This window comes from Chroicocephalus ridibundus, chromosome 22 (assembly GCF_963924245.1).
Source record: "Chroicocephalus ridibundus chromosome 22, bChrRid1.1, whole genome shotgun sequence".
Taxonomy (NCBI): domain Eukaryota; kingdom Metazoa; phylum Chordata; class Aves; order Charadriiformes; family Laridae; genus Chroicocephalus; species Chroicocephalus ridibundus.
The window spans coordinates 1,821,294-1,841,237 of NC_086305.1; the positions used below are offsets into that span (position 1 = coordinate 1,821,294).

Below are 19,944 nucleotides of genomic sequence, written 5' to 3' on the forward strand. Positions count from 1 at the left end.
TTTGCTACAGTGTGCTGCTAATGATACACCATATTATATAGTTTCTAGAACAGAAAATTTACGAGAGTGGACTATTAGGAGATACTTATAGTAGGAAACTGATAGAAATTTGGTAAAGGATTGTCAACAGCTTCTTTCTTCTCTTTTGAAACATTTCTAGCCTTGACACATGCAGCTTTACATACGAGGAGGAGTTGGAGCTCAGTCAATGGGAGAGAGAGGAGGTGATCTTTTATGACCAAGAGCTTAGAGCGGAGCAGCGGCTGGGGGAGAAAGTGGGGATATAAAATGTCTGCTTTTCCCAGATAGTGAAATGGGACATGGTGGGGTCCCACCTAACTCCTGGGCAATAAAAAAGGAGCACGGGTTGAGAGCATAGAAAATTTTGAGACCTGCCAGACTTCAGGCCACAGGTCCAACCCCTCTGCCCCAGTCTGTTAAAACGCCTGCTGCAACACGCTTCCCATGCAGCGTGCTGCCAAAGAAATGAGCACACTCTTGAACAATCCAGCTTCATTTCCTTCTGGTATCCTCTCATATTTATGCACCCAACCTTGCCAAGCCTTGCTGGGCCCAAACAATCCTTATGAAAGAAAAGGAAAAACAAAGGAACTCCTTAGAGCACCCTCCCGCCCGCCTGGAAAATAAGAAATGCTTTGGAGGGCTCTTCTTTCTCTCTTGGTTTCTCACTGTTTCCCAAGCTAATGAAAGCCAGAGGCTGTGGGAGTGACAGGGTTATCATTGCCGAGAGACCAGAGTGAATTTTTCAGGTACTTCTCTCCAGTTCGTGAAGCAGGGAGGGGAAGAAGGGAATGTACCTGGTTGAAGGGCTACACAGGGTGACGTGTTCCTTGATGTTCCTTTCTAAATGTGGCTCTGAGTCATGATACAGAGTTGATTAGAAAAATTATCTTCCTGCAGTAGAAATACAAAGGCAAAAGAGTCTTGTTCAGTGTTCACTTCTCCAGCACTGATTCTGGGCCTGCCCAAGCCTGCAGCGGGAGAGGGGCTGGTGAGCTGGCTGGAAAGCCACCTCTGCTCATCTCAATAATCAGAAATTATGAAGAGGCTGCGAGAGCAGCCATAGAAACAGCTCAAAACATGTGCCTAAGGCTATACGCAGCTGTAGTCCCGGGGAGAGGCGTGCACGGTCTTGCATCTGCCGCCATCACATGAGTTCCCACATGCGCCAGGTCAGACGGGGCTAACACGGTCCTCCCCCACCTGATGTGTCTCCAAAGCTGCGCCCCAAAACCTGCTCCTTCTGAAAAAGAGCTACAAAGAGGGCCTGTGGCACATCCACCCCCCTGGCTCGCGTGGAGCAGGAACACCCGGGCAGGGTCCAGCCTGGACGCAGGATGCCCCAAAGGAGCTATAAAATGTGGCTGACTGGTTTGAACTCACAGGAGTAGTGTGTTGACCTGGACCACCGGGTCACAGCCAGCAGAAGAAAGTTTTTAAAGGTGTACATTGCCCCAAAGAAGGCTAGTGGAGATCACCACGGCTGCACCGTCAGCCCAGACCCCTCCAGCACCCCCTGCCCGGGGCCGGGCCCAGCAGCAGCCTGCGGGGCAAGAGGGCAAGGGGAAACACGAGCCATGATGGTCATCAGTATGGTTTGTTAGTTTTTAATGCCGTTTCTGCAGGTTCAGCAGCGCTGTTAATTTTAGTGCTTGACCCTGACTTCTTAAACCAGTTCCCAGGCTCAGGACCTTGATGCAGTGAAATGCCGAAGTTAAGACTCAGTAGCCTTGGTGACTATTAGGCGGGTATTCTTTATTGCGGCACCGGACGCACAGGGGACTGCTCCACCTAATGTGCAGATTTTATCTTTCACTGCTCAAATCATCAGAAACTGACAAAAGATGCCCGTGAGGCCATCTTGTTGCAGCAGGACCTGCGGGCCAGAGTAGAAAAGGCAAATATGGCAATTTCTGGGGGGAAAAGCATGTTTAATTACGTGAGACATGCCAAGGAGTATGGGCACGATCTGAGTGGGGAAGAGCAAGCACCGATTTCCCAGCAAACACTCAACTTACAGCTGTTAAAAATTCATAGCATTATTTCATATATGGGGGGGGCGGGACGGGACGCAGAACGGGGTCATTTAATTGCCGCTAACGAGGGATGGAGGTACAGGAGGTGCTGGGCGGGCCCGGCCGGGGCTGAGGACGCTGAGGCGGGGCGGGACGATCGCGCACAGCCCTCTGGGAGCTGTAGTCCGCGGGCGCGCCGCCATCTTGGCGCCTCCAGCTCGCAGCCCCCCGGGGCGCTTCCTGGCGGCCATTTTGGGCTGGGGGGCCGAAGCCCTCTGCGTCAGGGAAAGGGTGGGGCCGCCGGGGGTTGAGGACTTGGTTTTAGTAGCAGTGTGAGCGTTGGTTTTATTTTGAATCAATACAGCAGGAAATCTCTCACAAAAGGCAGCTTGAGCAGCCTAGCGAGCGCTCTGACTGGCACAGAGGTGCTTTGGGGATGTTTTTTGGGGTTCTGGCCTTGCTTACAGGCATTGTGCTGGTGTTGGCTCCATGTTCATTCTACCATTAGATAAATAAAGAGCAGTTTTTCCTTAGAAGTCTCTCTTAAGGCCTTTCGGTGCAATGCCAGCTCACTCCAGAGGATGAGGGAGTTCCTGTGTCTTGTGCTCAGTCTTTTGGTACCCCTCATGCTGGGGATGCTGCGAGCACTTCTGAGAGAAGGCCTGGCAGGGTTTGTGAGGGTGTGCAAGGAGTTGGGCCTGTGTGTGGCCTGGGAGTGAACACAGGGCAGTGGAGGGCAGAGGCAGAATCAGCGGGAAAGTATCATGAGGTGGCTAATGGGACCTGAATTTGGGAAAGAATAGACTAGACTAGAATATCTCAGTTGGAAGGGACCCGTAAGGATCATCGAGTCCAAATCATCATTTATATTGCTGGTTTTTGCTTAGGCAACAGAAAAGGGGCATCTGTTTTATCAGAAAAGAAAAATAAGGAAGAGCATGTGTCAGTGTAACTCCTTTGGGAAGGCACCAGTGAATCTAACTCCTGTGGTTTTGCTCAAAAAGTGGGGGAATGTGAGGGCATGCAGGTCCCAGTGTAGCAAAGTCAAGTGCTTTCATTCTGCTCTGAGAGGTGCAGTAATTAAGCCCTTGCTACAGTTAGGGCAAAGCGGGTGATGGGCGCTGTGAAGCTAAGCTGGAGCATCCGTAGGGATGGGAGAGGACAGTTGGAGCACGGGCATGTGTCTAACAGGGCTGGAAGAGCAAACAGGGCTCATCCCAGGGCCGTTGGGTGCTCTTGTTGGTGTCCTCAGTGGAGCTGCTTCTGATGATCTTCACAGAGCCTACTCATGCCTTGCCTGACAGAGAGAAGGTGACTGCTTCATAAAGCAGAAGAAATAATTTACAGTGCTCATCCGACTGCAGCTTCAGGTGCATTGTTCAGTTCCCAAAGTATTTAGTGAGTGAAATTTCAAAGACAGACACTCCAACTCGCTGAATGCCTTTGAGCCTGAACTTGAGATCTAAATCTGAGTTCTGTTATGTTCCTTAATCCCAGTGCTTATTTTCACAGCAAAAAAACCCTGCTGTCTCATAACATATCCTGCATCTTCTTATAACATAAATTTAGCTACCTCTTAAGTGTAGATTTTTTATTTTATTTTATGCATGGATTTATTTTGGAGTAATCCAAAAAGATCTTTCCCTTTCCTTCATTAGTCTTATGCAATTATTATAAGAAGCTAGGCCATCCCTGTAGATCTATTGGGCTGTTTAATTGCTCTGCAAACACGGAGGGGTGCTAATAAGCTTTCTTTCAAGCATGTGTTCATATGTCAACACTTTTGCTTCTGTCAGAAGCTTAAAAATGGAAACAGTTTTCTCTTTAAGAAAACAGGACCCAAATAAGGAGATGATGGAGTGCTGAAGATTCCTCTAGTGAGCCTGTTCCAGCTCATTCCTTAGAAAGGCTGCGTGTGAAAGATCAGAGAAGAGGCCAGTAGATCTGGGTTTTGTCCAGGGGTCTCTGGGTTTAAAGCTCTCTACAACCACTTGAGCTCATTTTCCATGTGGCTTGACTGAGTACAACTCATTTCACTGCCCAAGCTGTTAAAAATCTAGAACTTTACTCTTCGGAATTCTTTCAGTTGCACAACAGATACAACCTATCCTTCAGCAAAAATGGAAGCTATCAAGAAAAAGATGCAGATGTTGAAGTTAGACAAGGAGAATGCCATTGACAGAGCAGAGCAGGCTGAAACGGATAAGAAGGCAGCTGAGGACAAATGCAAACAGGTGAGTAGAAATAAAGTCACAGATTGTGTGTGCACTGCAGAAATAAGTGTAACAAAATACTCTGTTGCAGCTTTCTGATTCAGGAAGCAAAATAATTTGAAGTCGGGTTTTTTGTTTATCTTCTTTTGAAGTCTTTTGCTTTTTTGTGATGTTACACTCCATGCAGCCAGGGCTAGGTATGAACTTATCTTTTCAGCCATCCAAGTCTTTGTGAAATTAGCATGATCTACACATTATTAAGAGTACTTTGTCTAAGTTTTCCTGAATCTTAAATAATTGCCTTAGTTTTCTTGTGCTTGTGGTTCCCTGGAAAAGGCCTGACGTGCTCCAAATCAAAGCTGCGTACCTTGAACACCTGTAGGACTAGTGTTAATACCTCCTGAAGAGTCAGCTGCGCCTAAACATTAATTGAGCCTCTCCTTGAAGTGAATTAATAAAGTTCACGTGACTAGTCCTTGGTATAGAGAGTGCCCCTTCAAGGTTCCAGCTCTGACTCAACAGTAGATATGTTGTATTATTTTTTTGTTAAGAATAATCAGAAATATCTTAATTTGAAAGCTCTTCTTTTAACTGAGTTTTAGTGATAACATTATCGTGTTCTTTTGTTTTTCAGTGTTCTTTATTCTGAGTATCTACCTTATATTTGAGCTATAGTATTTTCAGAATGATCTTGAATTGAGTTGACTACGCTCAGGTTTCTTATAGCACTTTGTGTAAAATTCCCATGTCTTTTACATCCTCTAAATGTGGCTGCTTCTACTACATCTTCCAGATGGCTAGAATACATTATTAGCATTCATTTGGCCAAATGTGTCTTATGTTCAAGTTCAGATTGAGATCCTGGATGATAGTAATAAACTTTCAGGGTCAGCTGCTGCTGTCTTCCCTCTGCCCCCCCAGCGTAAGGAAAACTCCTTGTCCTTTCTGTGTCATTACAGTGAGCTCCTACAAGCTGCACACATCGCCCCGTGTACGTAGTCCCTGTTTCTTTCCTAGCTTCGGAGGTGTTGATCAGATGCTGTTCTGTTGGGACACACAGTTTCCCCGGCTAATCTTTCTGTGCTCACTAACAGCCACAGCAGATTGTTACTCAGTTAATGGTGACTGAATGCCTACCCTTCCTTTATGTTTAGTTATCAAAGGTGATTTCCTACGGCGTGATAAATGACACACTTTTGGGAATTTTCAAGTATCTATATGAAGGTAATTCACAATAAAAAGCTAAAAGAGAAAAAAAAAATCTTTGATCTTACTCTTTTCTGAGTTGTCTAAAATTTTTCAGCTTTTTTTTTTTAATGTGGGCACAGTAGTCAAGTAGTGATTTTAATATCATACACAAAGGAAGCATCTCCTTCATCCTGCTTACTGGCCCTCTGTTAAAGCATCCAAGCAAGCGTATTCTGTTCTCTCACACTGGTTACTCTGAGTAAAAGTATAGAAACATAACAATGTTCCAGAATAGCACGCTACCAAAAATGTCGTTAAAGCTATCTTTGAAGCTAGAACGAAGAAAGTCAGTGCACTAAAACACAAACTATTTTGAGTGAACTATTTTGATAGACTAAATTTATGTGAAGGCGGAGCTAAATGGTTAAATCAGTTTCTCTACAGACTGAACTGTTTTGTGTTGCAAATGAAATGATGGAGCAGATGGGCTTGCAGGCGCACCCTTATCAGCAGCCTCCTGATAATGTAAATTCTTCAGGGAGCATGAGACAGTTTGTCATTAAACAGTCTCCCGGCAGGTTATAAATAGGACTGTTCTAGCGTACAATATGGATTTATATGGTATGGAGGAGAGAGTCTGAACCTCATGGTAGGATGGAGCATAGTTGGCCCACAATTAGCCAGAGGATAATTGGGGTCAGAAGGGACCTCCAGCCATCGCGTCCCACCTCCCGCTTACAGCAGGGTCTGTCATGGGCCAGACCTGGTCCCTACGGCTTCCAGAGTCGCGTTCGGTTAGAAGTGTCTTCAACAACATACAAAAGATGATTGGGGAACGACCACTCGTTTTTTCTCGCTATACAGGAATTTAATATTTTCCTAATAAATCATCAGGTAATAGTGTTAGAAAAAACACAAGGATGCCATTTTAAAACACTTATGCTGTAGAATTAGGTGCTGCAGGGTGTTGTGGAGTCCAAAATAGAAATGAGGTGACAAAGGCCTTGTACCCAGTTACGCCTTAAACCAGATGCTGTGTGTACGGTGGCAGGAAGTGTTGTCCTAAGGGTGGGATGTTTTTAAGGATCTTTGCCGGGCAACTGCTACCAGTCACGCTCGGGCTACCTGCCCCAGCAGAACTTTGATCTGCTCTTTCATGACTCTTTTCTATGTTATGTTAAACTAATAGTAAAGAGGGGTTTTAACCATAATAGGCTGTAACTGATAATATATCAAAATGCTCACTTTGGGTTTTTTTTTCCTCTCTTGAAAGGTAGAGGATGAGCTGGTTGCTCTGCAGAAGAAGTTGAAAGGCACTGAAGATGAGCTGGACAAGTACTCGGAGGCTCTCAAAGATGCCCAGGAAAAACTAGAGCAGGCTGAAAAGAAGGCGACTGATGTACGTACCTACGGCTAGTATTTGCCTGGAACTACTGGCTGGTTTGTGTATAGCACACTGGTGCCAAGACCCACTGAGGACGTCTGTGCTGCAGCACTGTGAGCGCGGTACAGGGAGGGCAGCGGTACGTTTCAGATACGTACAGCTGCTGTCCCCACTGCCAAGGTGGGCTCGCGCTGCCCGTCCTGCGCCAGGCGCGTGGCAGCCAGCACCGCTCGGGGCATCACGGGTACCCACAGGGGAATGCAGGGGGGTCTGAAACGGGGGGCAGTGTTTGTGGGTGGAAATCCTTTAGGAAAGGTGAAATCTCAGTATACAAAATGGTGGCGTTTGAGGGAGGCTGGGACAAAGCAGGGATCTGCTGTGCCGTAAGGCAGCAGTTTGCCTTCGGGCGGAAAAACCAGTCCCAGCTCCCCAGCCACGCAGCCCTTCCTTTCGCTCTCAGAATCGTTAGTTTTGGCTTCTCTCTTGCCTGCCCGGGCCCCAACCCGGCGGGCACACGCCGGCGGCGGTTTGCTGCACCCCACCTTCGGGGTCCTGGGGACGGCGGGGGTGGCGCGGGGAGCCCGGGAGTCCCGCCGCCGGGCTCGCATCACCGAGCGCCGCGGCGGCCGGGGCCGGGCTGGGCGGGGACCCCGCGGGACGGGGACCGGGGGAGCGGGCGGGGCGGCCCCGGCTCGCCGCCGTCCCGGCGCTGCTTGCGCCGAGTCCTGGGTGCTACGTCACCACCCCCACCTCCACCTCCAGCCGCGTGACGTCATCGGCCCATTGAAAGGCGCGGGGCCGCGCGCCGCCACGTGCAGCACCTCCGCGCCCTGCCCGCCGCCCGCGCCGCGCCCATGGCCGCGCCGAGCTCCCTGGAAGCGGTGAAGAGGAAGATCCAGTGCCTGCAGCAACAGGCGGATGAGGCGGAGGATCGCGCCCAGGTCCTCCAGCGGGAGCTGGACCTGGAACGGGACCTGCGGGAGAAAGTGAGACCGCCCGGGCTGCCTGCGCGCCTCTCTCGGTCGCTCTCTCCCGGGCTGCCCTGCTCCTTCCTTCCTGTCTCTGGCTCTCTCTCGCTGGGGCGCGCCTGGCTCTCCCCTGCTCCGGGAGGACGGCTCGGCCGCCGGCTGCCTTCGCTCCTCCGCTGTCCCCCTCGCTCCTCCGCTCCGCAACCCCCCTGCGGAAACCGCTGGCGCTGCCGCAGCGCCTCGCCCACACCGGCCGCCGGGGGCGCCGGGCACGGCGGCGGCTCGTCCCGGGCGCCCGCTGCTTATCGCGCTTTGGGGCCGTTTCCCTTCGGAAAAAAAAGCGTTGCGAGCACCGATCGGCATCGGGAAGCGGTTACGAGTTGAGTAGGAAATGGCTGGTTAATTAGGAAAAAACGCTGCATGACAACGAGCGGGGAGTTCCCGCCTCGGCGCCGCACCGCTGGCTCCAGCGCAGCTGGGAAATGTCCGAACTGCTGGAAAATAACTTTCCCTCCTGCTTTTCACAGAGAAATCAGAACTCTCCACTAGTGTGCGGCTCTCCCGGGGCTGGACAGCTGGTTTCACTTAGATTTGTGTGTGATCAGCCTTCCCGGCATCTTCCTGCTATTTTATCACATGTCAGCGAGTTAGTTTTACCGTATAAGGACTGCGGGCTGCTTCTGGGAGAGGTGGAGCCACCCCAACTCCGGCTTCCCAGTGGCCCCGACTCCATAGTTTTGGAATCTTGCTTAATTAAAGTATGACTTAAAAGTGGCCTGGCTATGGAAGGAGTCGCAGGCTGCCACATAACAGATGCCAGTTTTCTACATGATTGATGCCTCGATGTAAATCGAGAAAGTTAAACACATGGCACTGGGTAGAAAACAAATGAAATACAGGATAATTTGTGACTAGAGGAACCCTGGGTCAACTTCCATTTGGATAAGTCACTGAAATCCTTTCCAAGATGGTACAGCTATGAATGGAAACCACTTCCTCCAGCTTGGGAGGAGCGGTCAGTAACCAAATTGGCAAAGCTGCAGGAAAACAAATATTTTTTCAAAGTGTTTAACACAAAGCATAAAACAATATAGCCCATAAAAGTGGGTTTTTTTTAAATAAAAAAAAAGTTAATCTTATATATGGCAATCATGCTCAGATTTGCGGACTATTGAGTGCGCAGTTGTTAAAGTAGGGCTTTATTTTCCTTCAAATAACAAACAATTAAAGGATCCATATCTTAATAAAAACGATGTATTTATGGACAGAAATTTGTTCCTATTGTCTGTATGTGAGCATTTTTCCCAAGAATCTCTCCATTTATTATCTAGTCTTTTTTTAAAACATTAATAGTGTGCCCAATTACTGTGCAGTTTATTCACTAATATATAAACAGACCTTATTATTAAGAAATGCTTTCTGCCCAATCCCTTAAGTACCACAGGAAACAATGAAAAGGGAAACTGAACTTAGTTTAAGAACATAGCCAGTTTTGCCCTATTTATGTTACGCAGACGACCGATTCTCCCATGCTGGGGCCAACTGCATCTGCCCAACTGACCGCGTAAAGATTATGTAGCGTTTGCAGGCTGAGGAGCCCAGAATGGATAATGAAATAGCTTTAACTCCAGCAGTGTGCTGTGACAGGATATTGCTGCAATCTGTGATGAAACCAAAACCAGGGAAATCAACTGTGAAGTTTTTGGAACAAGCCCTTACCCAAACAGTTCAGTTTTTAACTTTGGAATCCTATGGGTAGACCCAGCCCTGTGAAGTGATCTGAAAATACTTCTCCGTTGGCAATCCCTGCCGAATCCCTTGTGCGGCAGGAATGATAAGTACCATTAATAAAGAAAGGAGAAGCACATACTCCATACCTTGAGATTCCTGAGATGCCTTAGTTTAAACAAACAACAAGCAGAGACAGAGGGGTTCCTAGAGCTTCCCTGCGTGTACCGAGGAGAAGCCTTTGCAGTTTTAAGGGAAGTGATTAGTTGAGAACATGTGTCGGCCGGCAGCTGGCTGTGCGTAACCCGAGTTCTGGGCGGTTGTTTCGTACAGGCCGAAGGTGAGGTGGCAGCGCTGAACAGACGTATCCAGCTCGTGGAAGAGGAGCTGGATCGTGCCCAGGAACGGCTGGCCACAGCCTTGCAGAAACTGGAGGAGGCCGAGAAAGCGGCGGATGAGAGCGAGAGGTACATTTCCTTCCGTTCTTCTTTTTCTTTTTTTTTGGTAAAAATTTGAATACATATGAATAAAGTATCCCTGTATAACTTAGTATCTGCTAATGCACATTGCAGGCCAGAGACCCACAACTAGAGGTGCCTTTTTTATAAGCTTAAATGAGTAATTCTGTTGTCCTCGAAGAACATGATAGTATGGTCATAATGGGCCACTTTTTGGTTACAAATACTGAACCCACTGTGGGATCTTTGAAATAAAACTGCTAAAATGCTTCTGCATTAAACACACGTGCCTTGACTTCTGCAGAGGAATGAAGGTTATCGAGAACAGAGCAATGAAAGACGAAGAGAAAATGGAAATTCAGGAAATGCAACTGAAGGAGGCCAAGCATATTGCTGAAGAAGCTGACCGCAAATACGAAGAGGTAAAAGGGATGAGGAGATGCTTAAACGTATGGGAGAACTGGCACCAGCTTTGTTACTCTCCGGTTTAGTCATTCCTTGTATGCTTTTCCCTGTGTGATGGTTCGACGTGCAACGTTCCCAAAAAGGGGCAATTTTAGTAGATATTTAGATATTTAATACTAAGAACACTGCCAAGTCTAACTTATTTGGGGGAAAAGTCTTTCGTGTCTGTACGTGTATGTTTTAATCTAATTTGTTCATTGAGAAGGAAATGACGAGCGCGGTGCTTTGAGAGAAACGTCTACGAAACTGCAGACTGGCTCGAGACAGCTGTTGTCTCTTTACAGGTTGCCCGTAAACTGGTTATTTTGGAGGGTGAACTGGAAAGAGCTGAAGAGCGCGCAGAGGTGTCCGAAGTGTGAGTAACTCCGGACACACGGCAGCAGTTCAGAACACGGCGAAGGGCAAAGCTGTATTTCATTAGAAAAATCTAGTACTGGGAGGCGGGCGTGTAGCATACGTGGAAGAGTTTGTTTGTACCCTGCATACCCAATTTCCTCCTTTCAGACTTATAATTACTTCACCGCTTCTATTTTTAGACTTCTTGAAAATTAAGTTAAGTCATAACAGGGACAGTAGTAATTTATACATTTATTTTCTTTCCTGTAGTAAATGTAGTGACCTTGAAGAGGAGTTAAAGAACGTCACTAACAACCTGAAGTCTTTGGAAGCTCAATCTGAAAAGGTTGGTTCTTTCCATAAACTAAGGGATGGGGCAAAGTCAGAAGTTGTAATTAAAGTCCATAGAAATAATCCAGAAATACAAAGAAAGTGAGTGACTTGCTCTTTAACAGAGACTGCTGAGAGCGCTGAATCCGTTCTGCCCAACCCAAGTCAGTAACCTGATAACCATCAAGCCAGACCCTAAATCTCCGTTTCCCACCCCAGTCTGGTGCTGACTGAGCCTGATTTTCTGAGATTGCTCTTTTTGTGGGTTTTGCCCTCTTCATAGTGAAAATTGTTAAAATTCCTGATTTCATTAAAGAGTCGTTTCTGGCTAGTCTAAACCGGTATGGAAGGCTTCCTGCTCTCTTGCCCATTCTCCTAGTTTGTGCTGAAGCCTGTTAAGGTCTAAGATGACTCACGAAGGAGCCTGGGCATCCCCAGTCTTAAAATGATGGTTTGTGAACCAGAGTCTGAAACGTCTTGGCAAAGAGGAGCGACGGACAGAAAGGGTGTTTGCAGCCACTGTAAAAGGAAAAGTGGTTACAAATAGGTCACGGTTTCATAAACATCTATTATTGTTGCTACAGCTTCCCTTAAAGAGTGTTTATTGTTTTCACAGTACTCGGAAAAAGAAGATAAATACGAAGAAGAAATCAAGATTCTGTCCGACAAGCTTAAAGAAGTAAGTTTATCCGTCCCCAGACTGCATTTTGGCATCATCATTTTTTTAACAGCATCCAGTTACTCTATTTAATTTTTTTTAGGCTGAAACTCGTGCTGAGTTTGCGGAGAGAACAGTTGCCAAACTGGAAAAGTCTATTGATGACCTGGAAGGTATGAAATTACTCGAGTTTTGTTTAAAAGTGATCGATTTCAAATCAGAAAACAAAATTCTAGGAGGGGCATCAGATTTTATTGGGACAGGAGAGAAGGCGTACGGGTAGATGGGCGGGATGTGCCCACTGGACACGTCTGTCCCGTGTGGTACCTCCTGGCCGCAGGAAGTTCTCCTGAAAGACGTTCTCTTTAGTAAAACTGGTAACAATAACCTGATTTTGGCCAACTCTCAGACACACGGACTCAAGGGCTCTTTCTATTCATAATAAGGTGATAACCCTGCTTCGTCTAATTACTGAAAAATAATTTAGTGAGATTAAAAAAACGTAGATGAAGCTTCTGACCTGGCAGCTGTGTGGATTTTTTGCTTTCATGCCGCTACTCAATTACGCATCTCTTCTCTTCTTTTGTTTTCCGCCCCAACTGCTCTGGCTGCTGCCTTCTGCCTGTCTGCACCTCTCCTCCTGTGCGCCTCTTCCTCTGGACTGTTTTTCTGCATTTCTTGCTGAACGTGCCTCTGCCCTGGGGACGGACAGACGAGCTCTACGCTCAGAAGCTGAAGTACAAAGCGATCAGTGAGGAGCTTGACCATGCTCTCAATGACATGACCTCTCTGTGAGCGGTGCTGGGGCCGCTCTCCCTCCCCGCATCTCTTAAGCTTTTCTTGCCTGTAATACCTGTCACTTCACGCAGCTTCCACAAGCGATCCCTCAAGCTCCTCTGTAAGGACTGAGCTCAATAAAAACAAGATACCTCTGCCTTTCAGCTTTCGGGGTTTATTTCCTTACAACTCACCTAAAATACACCAGTCGCAGCTGAAGTACGTTCAGCCCCTCCGGCCGGGGCCGGGCAGCTGCAGCCAGCAGAGGTGTCCCCGTCGGCCGGGGCAGGGCCCGCGCGGGTTTTAGTGTTCCCGAGGATGCGGAAGGCTTTGAGCGTGTTCGGTGCGTGCTTGCGGCGCTGCATCTGCCCAGAGGCCTGTCAGTTACACGTGAAATCAAAGCACGAGTCTGTCACGTTAGATGTAGGATGTGTCCCAAAACCTTACCTAATTACACCAATTACCAAAAAAATTGGCCCTGTTTCATGGATGCGTAGTGGTGTCTTGACCACGAGGGTAAGTAATCATGGGGTTTTATTTAAGGGGAAGAGGCTGTAAAATGATGAGTTTTAAGGTGTGTTTTTCTTTTTTCTCACCAGAAAAACTGGCTCAAGCCAAAGAGGAGAACTTGGGGCTGCATCAGACACTGGACCAGACGCTGAACGAACTGAACTGTATATGAGCTGCCGACGGGTCCCTGCGGCCGGGGGACCGGCACCCTCCCCGCCCCCCCGCCCCGCCCCCCTTCCTGCAACACCAACTAAGTTATGCGCAGCCGGGCGGGGGTCCCCGCGCGGCCGAGGCTCCGCGGGGCGCGGGAGAGCATGGGCCGCGCCGGCCCCTCGTCAGCCCCTCGTCAGCCCCTCGCGCCCGTCCGCGCGCGTCCCGGCGCCGGCTGTGCCCGGCCGCAGCGTCACCCCGCCCGTCGCGGGCGGCTCCTATTAAACACTTTCTCCCGGTCCCGCGCCGCCTCCCGCCCTTTCTGTAGCGCTTCTCTGCGGGTGACGTCACGAACCGCCACGCCAAGCCGGGGGCGGTTAAAGGCGTGACGTCACGCCAAGCCGCGCCACGCGCCTTCCGCCCGCCGCGGGAAGTGACGCCCGACCCAACCGCCAATGGCGCCGCCGCTCACACGCCGGGCGGAGGCCGCCGGCCAATGGGGCGCCGGCCGCGCGCGCTTCCTGCCGGGCTCAGCCAATGGGCGCGCGGCGGGCGGTGACGGGCGGCGGCGGCGGCCCGTGGGGCGGCGCGGGGGGCGGGCGCGGGCCGAGGGGCGGCGCCCGGGAACATGGCGAAGACGTACGACTACCTCTTCAAGCTGCTGCTCATCGGCGACTCGGGCGTGGGCAAGACGTGCGCGCTCTTCCGCTTCTCCGAGGACGCCTTCAACGCCACCTTCATCTCCACCATCGGTCAGCGCGCCCCGGGGGCCGTGGGGGGCCGGGCCGGGCCCGCCGGCGGCGTCTCGCTCCGCCCGGGGCAGCTCGGTTGCGGGGGGCGCGTTCGCGGCTGCGGGGGCCCGGCGGGGGATTCGCGGCCCGGCTTTCGGGCGGCTCCGGCCGCTCTCGCCCCGCCGCTGCAGGGGCCGGCGCTTCTCCGGCCGCTCTCGCCCCGCCGCTGGGGCTCGGCGGGCGGGGGGAGGGCGCGCCGCGGGCGCTCCCGCCCGAGAGAACGAACTGAAAAGCTTCGCGGTGAATCTGGGGGGGAGGGAAGCGTTGATTCGGTCTGGGGCAGAAACTCGGAGTAATTCAGTTGCTTCTCTTCGCAGGTATCGATTTCAAAATTCGGACCATCGAGCTGGATGGGAAGAGAATCAAACTGCAGATCTGGTAGGAGTTTGCTGCCGACGGGGCGTCTGCGGCGGGGGGTGCTGTTACCGTCGAGCCGTTCCTGCAGTTGTGCTCGTCAGCGCTTCACAACAGCTTAGACACTAAGAGGGAGCTTTAGTGCGTCTAAAGTCTGGCTCGGCGATGTTTAACTGGAACTTTGGTGGCTTTGCCTCGAGCAGGCCGTTTGGCTGAGCCCCGTGTTCTGTCTGTTCCAGGGACACCGCGGGGCAGGAGCGATTCCGAACCATCACAACCGCCTACTACAGGGGAGCGATGGTAGGAGCCGGACGGGTGACGCTACACCGATCCCGGGCGGTTGGGCTGTCACAGTCACATCGGCCAGGGTTAACGTGGGACGCGCACAACTGTCTGTCGGCCAGGTGTAAACTCTGCCGCACTAAGCCCCTGGAGCAGTGCTCCGCTTCCGAGCGGAGCCGGGAGTTCCAGGGAGCTCCGGGGGCAGGTCTCCTCCGCGACTCGCGCTGTGGATGCCCGTCCCGCGCCTTATCTAGCGAGGCACAAGCGGCGGTTAAATGTTACGTAGAACCGTGAACCAGCTGCTTTAAAAATAGACTTCGTTGAGTCGCTCCTTTCTGCCGCAGACGAGTCTTTAACTCTTGCTTAAACTGACTGAAACACTCTGTCTCCTCCTCCCTTCAGGGCATTATGCTAGTCTATGACATCACCAATGAAAAGTCTTTTGAAAATATTCGGAACTGGGTCCGGAATATCGAAGAGGTAATTTCTCTATTTACTTACTCTATATTAAAGGCACTATTTTTTCCTCCCAAAGTAGTTGAAACTTAATTGGTTCGGAAGTTTCTTTTGAATTCATGTACTGGAGGGAACTTGGAAAATAAGTTCAATGAAAACCAGTAACACCTTCTGGAATGTGCCGGTTCACAGTTATTTGCTGCGCTCGCACACAGGGAGCACCAGCTGTGGGGACCGCAGCCCTCCTGGTGACGAGGGCACCTCAAAGTCGATGTTCTCCTGCCACGACAAGTGACCTGAGAGCTGTCGGTGTGCAGGACCCGCGCTGGGCTTTGGGGAGCCCGTAAATCTGCGGAAGGTGCTCAGCAGCAGCATCTCCGTGTGACGCACTTGCCGCATGCCTCATCTCTCTGGCAATATTTCTCTAAAAACACCCAAGCCCAAGTCTTTGCTTTGATGTGTTTCTGTCTCAGCACGCCTCTCCAGATGTTGAAAAAATGATCCTCGGGAACAAATGTGACGCAAATGACAAAAGACAAGTTTCCAGAGAGCAAGGGGAGAAGGTAAGTGCTGGCGCTTTAACGTGTTTCAGCTCAGGCTTTTCAGAGTATAAAACTCGCCGCCGTCACTGTCCGTGCGCTGGCACTCCGGGGGTGTCTGAGCAGAACTACTGAATGTCCCGAGCTGTAGTTCAATACGTTTCCCCGCTCTGATTAAAAAAACGAGTCTGCATTAAAAATTCTTATGAATGATCTGGTCGAGATGTGTTGGGTGCAAAGCACGGAGTTGGATTTTTTTCTTAGAAAAAGCATGCTAGAGTTTGACATTTAGGAACTGTCTCTTTTTGGCTAAAAGCCGCTGAGAGAAGGGAGACGGGATTGTCTTTTCTGGCGTCAGATGTTACTTGGTCAAGGTAGAGACGGTGTGTCCGTGCGCCGCAGATGTTACAAGACTGACAAGATATCTCTCTGTGCAAGGGAAAAATAAAAGGAGCAGATTCCAACGTGAGCGGGGTGTGAAGCAGCAGAACAGAGCCCAGCAAGAAGAGCTGCTAATAGCAGTGAGATCTAGTTCCTGAATTTTACTAATTGTTCTGCCTGAGTAAATCCCCACGTTGCCGTGACTCGCGCCGGGGCAGACCCTGCGCAGGTGGTTGTTTGTAGAGCTGTTCCCGCAATTCTCCAACTAACGTGAATCCTGCTTTTGTTCAGCTTGCTGCAAGTTTTGGGATTAAATTTATGGAGACCAGCGCGAAAGCAAATATAAACATAGAGAATGTAAGTACTGCAGCCTTTCTGCTACGTTTAGTGTCCTTTGTGCAAACAAGCCCTGAGGACACCTGCCCGTCCCGGCTGGATGCAAAACTCGGTCGTTAGATCCCGCGGTTGGGTTGTTAAGTGCATATCGCTTCTTTGAACTGATCTTGGCGCTTAGAGCGTAACACAGGGGTGTTGGAGCAAACAAAAGCTCAGCTGCCTCTTTGCATTCAGTAACGTGGTTGATGAAGGGTCACGTTTTCCCACTCGCTGAACCCGGGACATGCCCCGCCGTGGGCACCATGTGCCATTGGGGGGCTCGGGCTTGGAAAGGGGGTAGCGGAGTTGGAAAAGGAGCATTAAAACCTGGAAGGGGGGAAAAAACACTGGAAAACTTGACATTCTTCAGGAGTTCAATATACATGGAAACTCGGGAAAGCAGCTTATTGCTAAACAAAAATATTAGAATATATTTTATTAACCATGTAACACTGAACTGCTTTGTCACAGGCATTTTTCACTCTTGCAAGAGATATCAAAGCAAAAATGGACAAGAAGTTGGTGAGTAACCGTCGCTTGGTCCACGCTGCATTTAAATAGGAAAAAAACCCAAGCACGAGCCAAATAGCAAGTACTGACGCGCGGCGTATAAAGGGCTGTGCGGTCTCTTTCCTGGGGGGAGCACTGAAGGTTACAGACATTTATTTTTAGTTTTGTCGAGCTACGCTCTGACCTCGGCTTACAAACAATTGTCTCTGTGGTTCAGGAATTAGCTGCAATGGCTGAGGTTTTCTAAATAAAAGCATCTTATTTGTTCATTGAAAGTCATGTGAGTGGTAGAGCAGTTTAATGGTATTTTCCTGCTCTTGCAGTCTGAAAAACGGAATCCTATAAATGAGACACGCGGGAGGCCCACTGCGCGCGTCAGGGTAGTGCTCAAACCAGTATGGTCAGACGTAGGTGAAGAGCTAATTGTTTTGATAACTGTAGCGGAAGTGTTCTGAGAAGGGATTGGGTTCTCTTTCATACAACAACCAAACGTACAGCGATGTCACTCTGTTCCTTACGAAACGAAGGTAACGGGGGTTCCTTCTGCGCCTACTGAGCGTTCCCCCTTCACGTGACCAGACGCGAGCTGACGGAGCTGTGATACTTTGGCTCCTGCTGACGATTCCTGTTCCGGCAAGAGCCAAACACGTTCCTCTGACTTTTCTTTCTAAAAATCTCGGCTGTCTTTGAGTTTATAGAAGGACGAAGCGTAGGTGCAGTGCGAGTAGAAATAAGTAACTGAATATTCTTTGCCTCTTCAGGAAGGCAATAGCCCGCAAGGCAGCAACCAGGGCGTCAAAATCACACCAGACCAGCAAAAGAAAAGCAGCTTTTTCCGATGTGTTCTTCTGTGAGGGACACGGCCTTAATCTGAGCAGCTGCTCAGCTGAACTGGACTGTGCCTGTTCTGAGCGAGAGTTCCTCTGTCTGTGGACTTAGCGTTTCCAGCATCCCTTGTCACTTTGTGACCATCGGAATAAGAAATTGTTTATTTTAGTAATTGTCTGACTCTTCAATTTTGGAGATGAAACAAGTTTATTTTTGTCAGATTGCCACCGGGCGCGTGTATTGTCTAGCAGAGGGGGTACAGACCAAACCTGTGATACAGCACCGTTGCTGACAGGCTTCAATCTTTGTGTTCGTATCTGTAACGTAGCCCAATTAGAAAGATTTAAGTTACGATCAGAATAAGAAACTGAAACGCCAATGCTAATAAATACAGGTATGTGTCCGTGATAGATGTGCGTATCCGCAGATGCGATTAGATCAGTCGCATCGAGCCATCAGTAACCGCACTCCGGTGAGCAGTACAGGCGTACGCCTTCCAGAAGGTGGAGGGAAGCGTTCTGATCTCCACCGCTTTGCTACTGCGGAGAAAATCCTTTGTCTGCCTGTTCCTTACTCAGTTGCGTTATTCTAGACAATCCACAAGTACAATTGAAGTTTAAAAAAAAAAAAAAAAAAAAAAAAAAAAAAAAAAGAAATCCTCCTCAAAGGAATCTCTATTTTTTTAAAAAACCAAAGTGTGCTGTAAATATAACGGATCCTTGCCATCAGGAATGACTTTATCCATGTTAGACTTGAACGTGCTTAATGAAGTACTCCGGGCGTTTAGACGCGTTTAACGGGAGACGACGGCTACGTGAGTCCCACGCGAACCGTCCGTCCTCTCCTCGGGGAGAAACGGACCCTGGTTGGGGTAGGGACACTCACTCGACATCTGTAACGTTACGATGGGCGACTTTTCCTTCTCCGGTCGAGAATGACTCCAGATCCGTCAGGATGCAGTAGCTAGTTTTAAATCGTGACAAGAAAATGTATTGCACTGCTTCCAGTTGTGTGTTCTCATGCACACTTGCTCACATATGCAAATAAATGTTGCACATATGAACACTTTCTGAAAGCAAACTTTTTGAAGCTGAGATTTGCCTTGCTGCTGCGTATGCTCACGTCAGATTTCACGCAGCAGCAAACCTGTTGATGGCTGGCATCAATGCAAATGACGTTTCGTCCTCAGTGGAAATATTCCACGTATTTATTCCTATAAACACAGTCTATTACATTCCGATGTATAAAATGTAACAGCCAAGTAAAGCTCGCAGGTAGGTAATAGCCCTCGGTTGCGAGGCCGGGAGCCTGACTCCTCGTTAGGCTGACTCCTCGTTAGGCTGACGAGGGGAGCCAGGAGGAGCCATCTACTTCACAGTCTGCTGTCAAGTGATGGGAGTTATGGGATATTTAATGCCAATGATCGTAGCGGCTGTGTCCTGCAACTCACTGGAATTGTTAACATGCTTTGTTTACATTGACAACTGCACTTAAGGGTAAAATTAAAGCTGATTTTAAAGTTAATGAATTTACTCACCGGGTTTGTTTTTTTCAAGTTTGTGGTATTACATTCTGGCCTCAAAGTAGCGCTCGTAAGTATTACTGAGTTAAGGATCTATCGGATTCATCATTAAACTTTATAATCTGCAGCATGCAATTGGTCTCAACAGGAGTATTGCCTGTTCTTCTAAAACGGAAAAAGGAAATTTTACTGTGTAATTTACTGGTTTATAAAAATGTATTTTATATGCTACCGCCTCTTTCTTTTTTTTTTTACCAAGCTGGCAGATTTCAGGGAGCTCTGTTCATGATTAAAGTCATACGTAAAGCTTTCCTCTAACCAGAACGTTATGGTGGGGTTTTTTTGTTTACTCGTGGCTTTTTAGCGTGAGGACTTGGTGAACACGCACCGTAGCGGATTACACGCAGCTGTGTTTGTAGGATAAAATCACGTTAAGCTACTGAAGAGCCTCCCAGTCACTGTGTGCTTCGAGTCAGCGTCTGCTTCAGCGTGTTGTTAACGCCGAGCGCTAGGTGGGACGAGCGATGCTTCTGTCTGCAGAAAAGGACGCTTTTAAAGGCTTTGTGTGCGCCTCAGGAAATTATCGAGGCAGAACTGGGGAGGTGGTTAAGGCAGGGGGTGAGTGTTGCTTTCCTGCGCAAACCAGATCTGGTTAATGATTTGTTTCTGGTTAGCAGTAAACGTGGACTGTCTCGCATCCATCCT

The 19,944-nt window shown here is 49.1% G+C and overlaps 2 protein-coding genes across 5 annotated transcripts; both read left to right on the plus strand.

The window, feature by feature from the left end:
- The first annotated feature begins 3,930 nt into the window (after positions 1-3,930).
- TPM4 (tropomyosin 4) lies at positions 3,931-13,503 on the plus strand. Of its 4 annotated transcripts, none has more exons than XM_063358120.1 (9): positions 3,931-4,270; positions 6,711-6,836; positions 9,851-9,984; positions 10,280-10,397; positions 10,725-10,795; positions 11,047-11,122; positions 11,723-11,785; positions 11,868-11,937; positions 13,141-13,503. In XM_063358120.1, the coding sequence occupies exons 1-9, from the start codon at positions 4,157-4,159 to the stop codon at positions 13,221-13,223; spliced, it is 855 nt and encodes a 284-aa protein (XP_063214190.1). In that variant the 5' UTR covers positions 3,931-4,156; the 3' UTR covers positions 13,224-13,503. The 4 variants fall into 4 exon arrangements, with proteins under 4 accessions (XP_063214190.1, XP_063214189.1, XP_063214192.1 ...); XM_063358119.1 differs by lacking the exon at positions 13,141-13,503 and adding an exon at positions 12,477-12,705 and having other exon boundaries at positions 3,932-4,270; XM_063358122.1 differs by lacking the exons at positions 3,931-4,270; positions 6,711-6,836 and adding an exon at positions 7,649-7,807.
- Positions 13,504-13,770: 267 nt separating this feature from the next.
- On the plus strand, positions 13,771-19,241 carry RAB8A (RAB8A, member RAS oncogene family). Its single transcript, XM_063358123.1, has 8 exons — positions 13,771-13,953; positions 14,310-14,370; positions 14,586-14,646; positions 15,031-15,108; positions 15,558-15,647; positions 16,296-16,361; positions 16,851-16,901; positions 17,651-19,241. Exons 1-8 carry the CDS (start codon positions 13,830-13,832, stop codon positions 17,741-17,743), a joined length of 624 nt encoding a protein of 207 aa, XP_063214193.1. The 5' UTR covers positions 13,771-13,829; the 3' UTR covers positions 17,744-19,241.
- Positions 19,242-19,944: the final 703 nt, after the last annotated feature.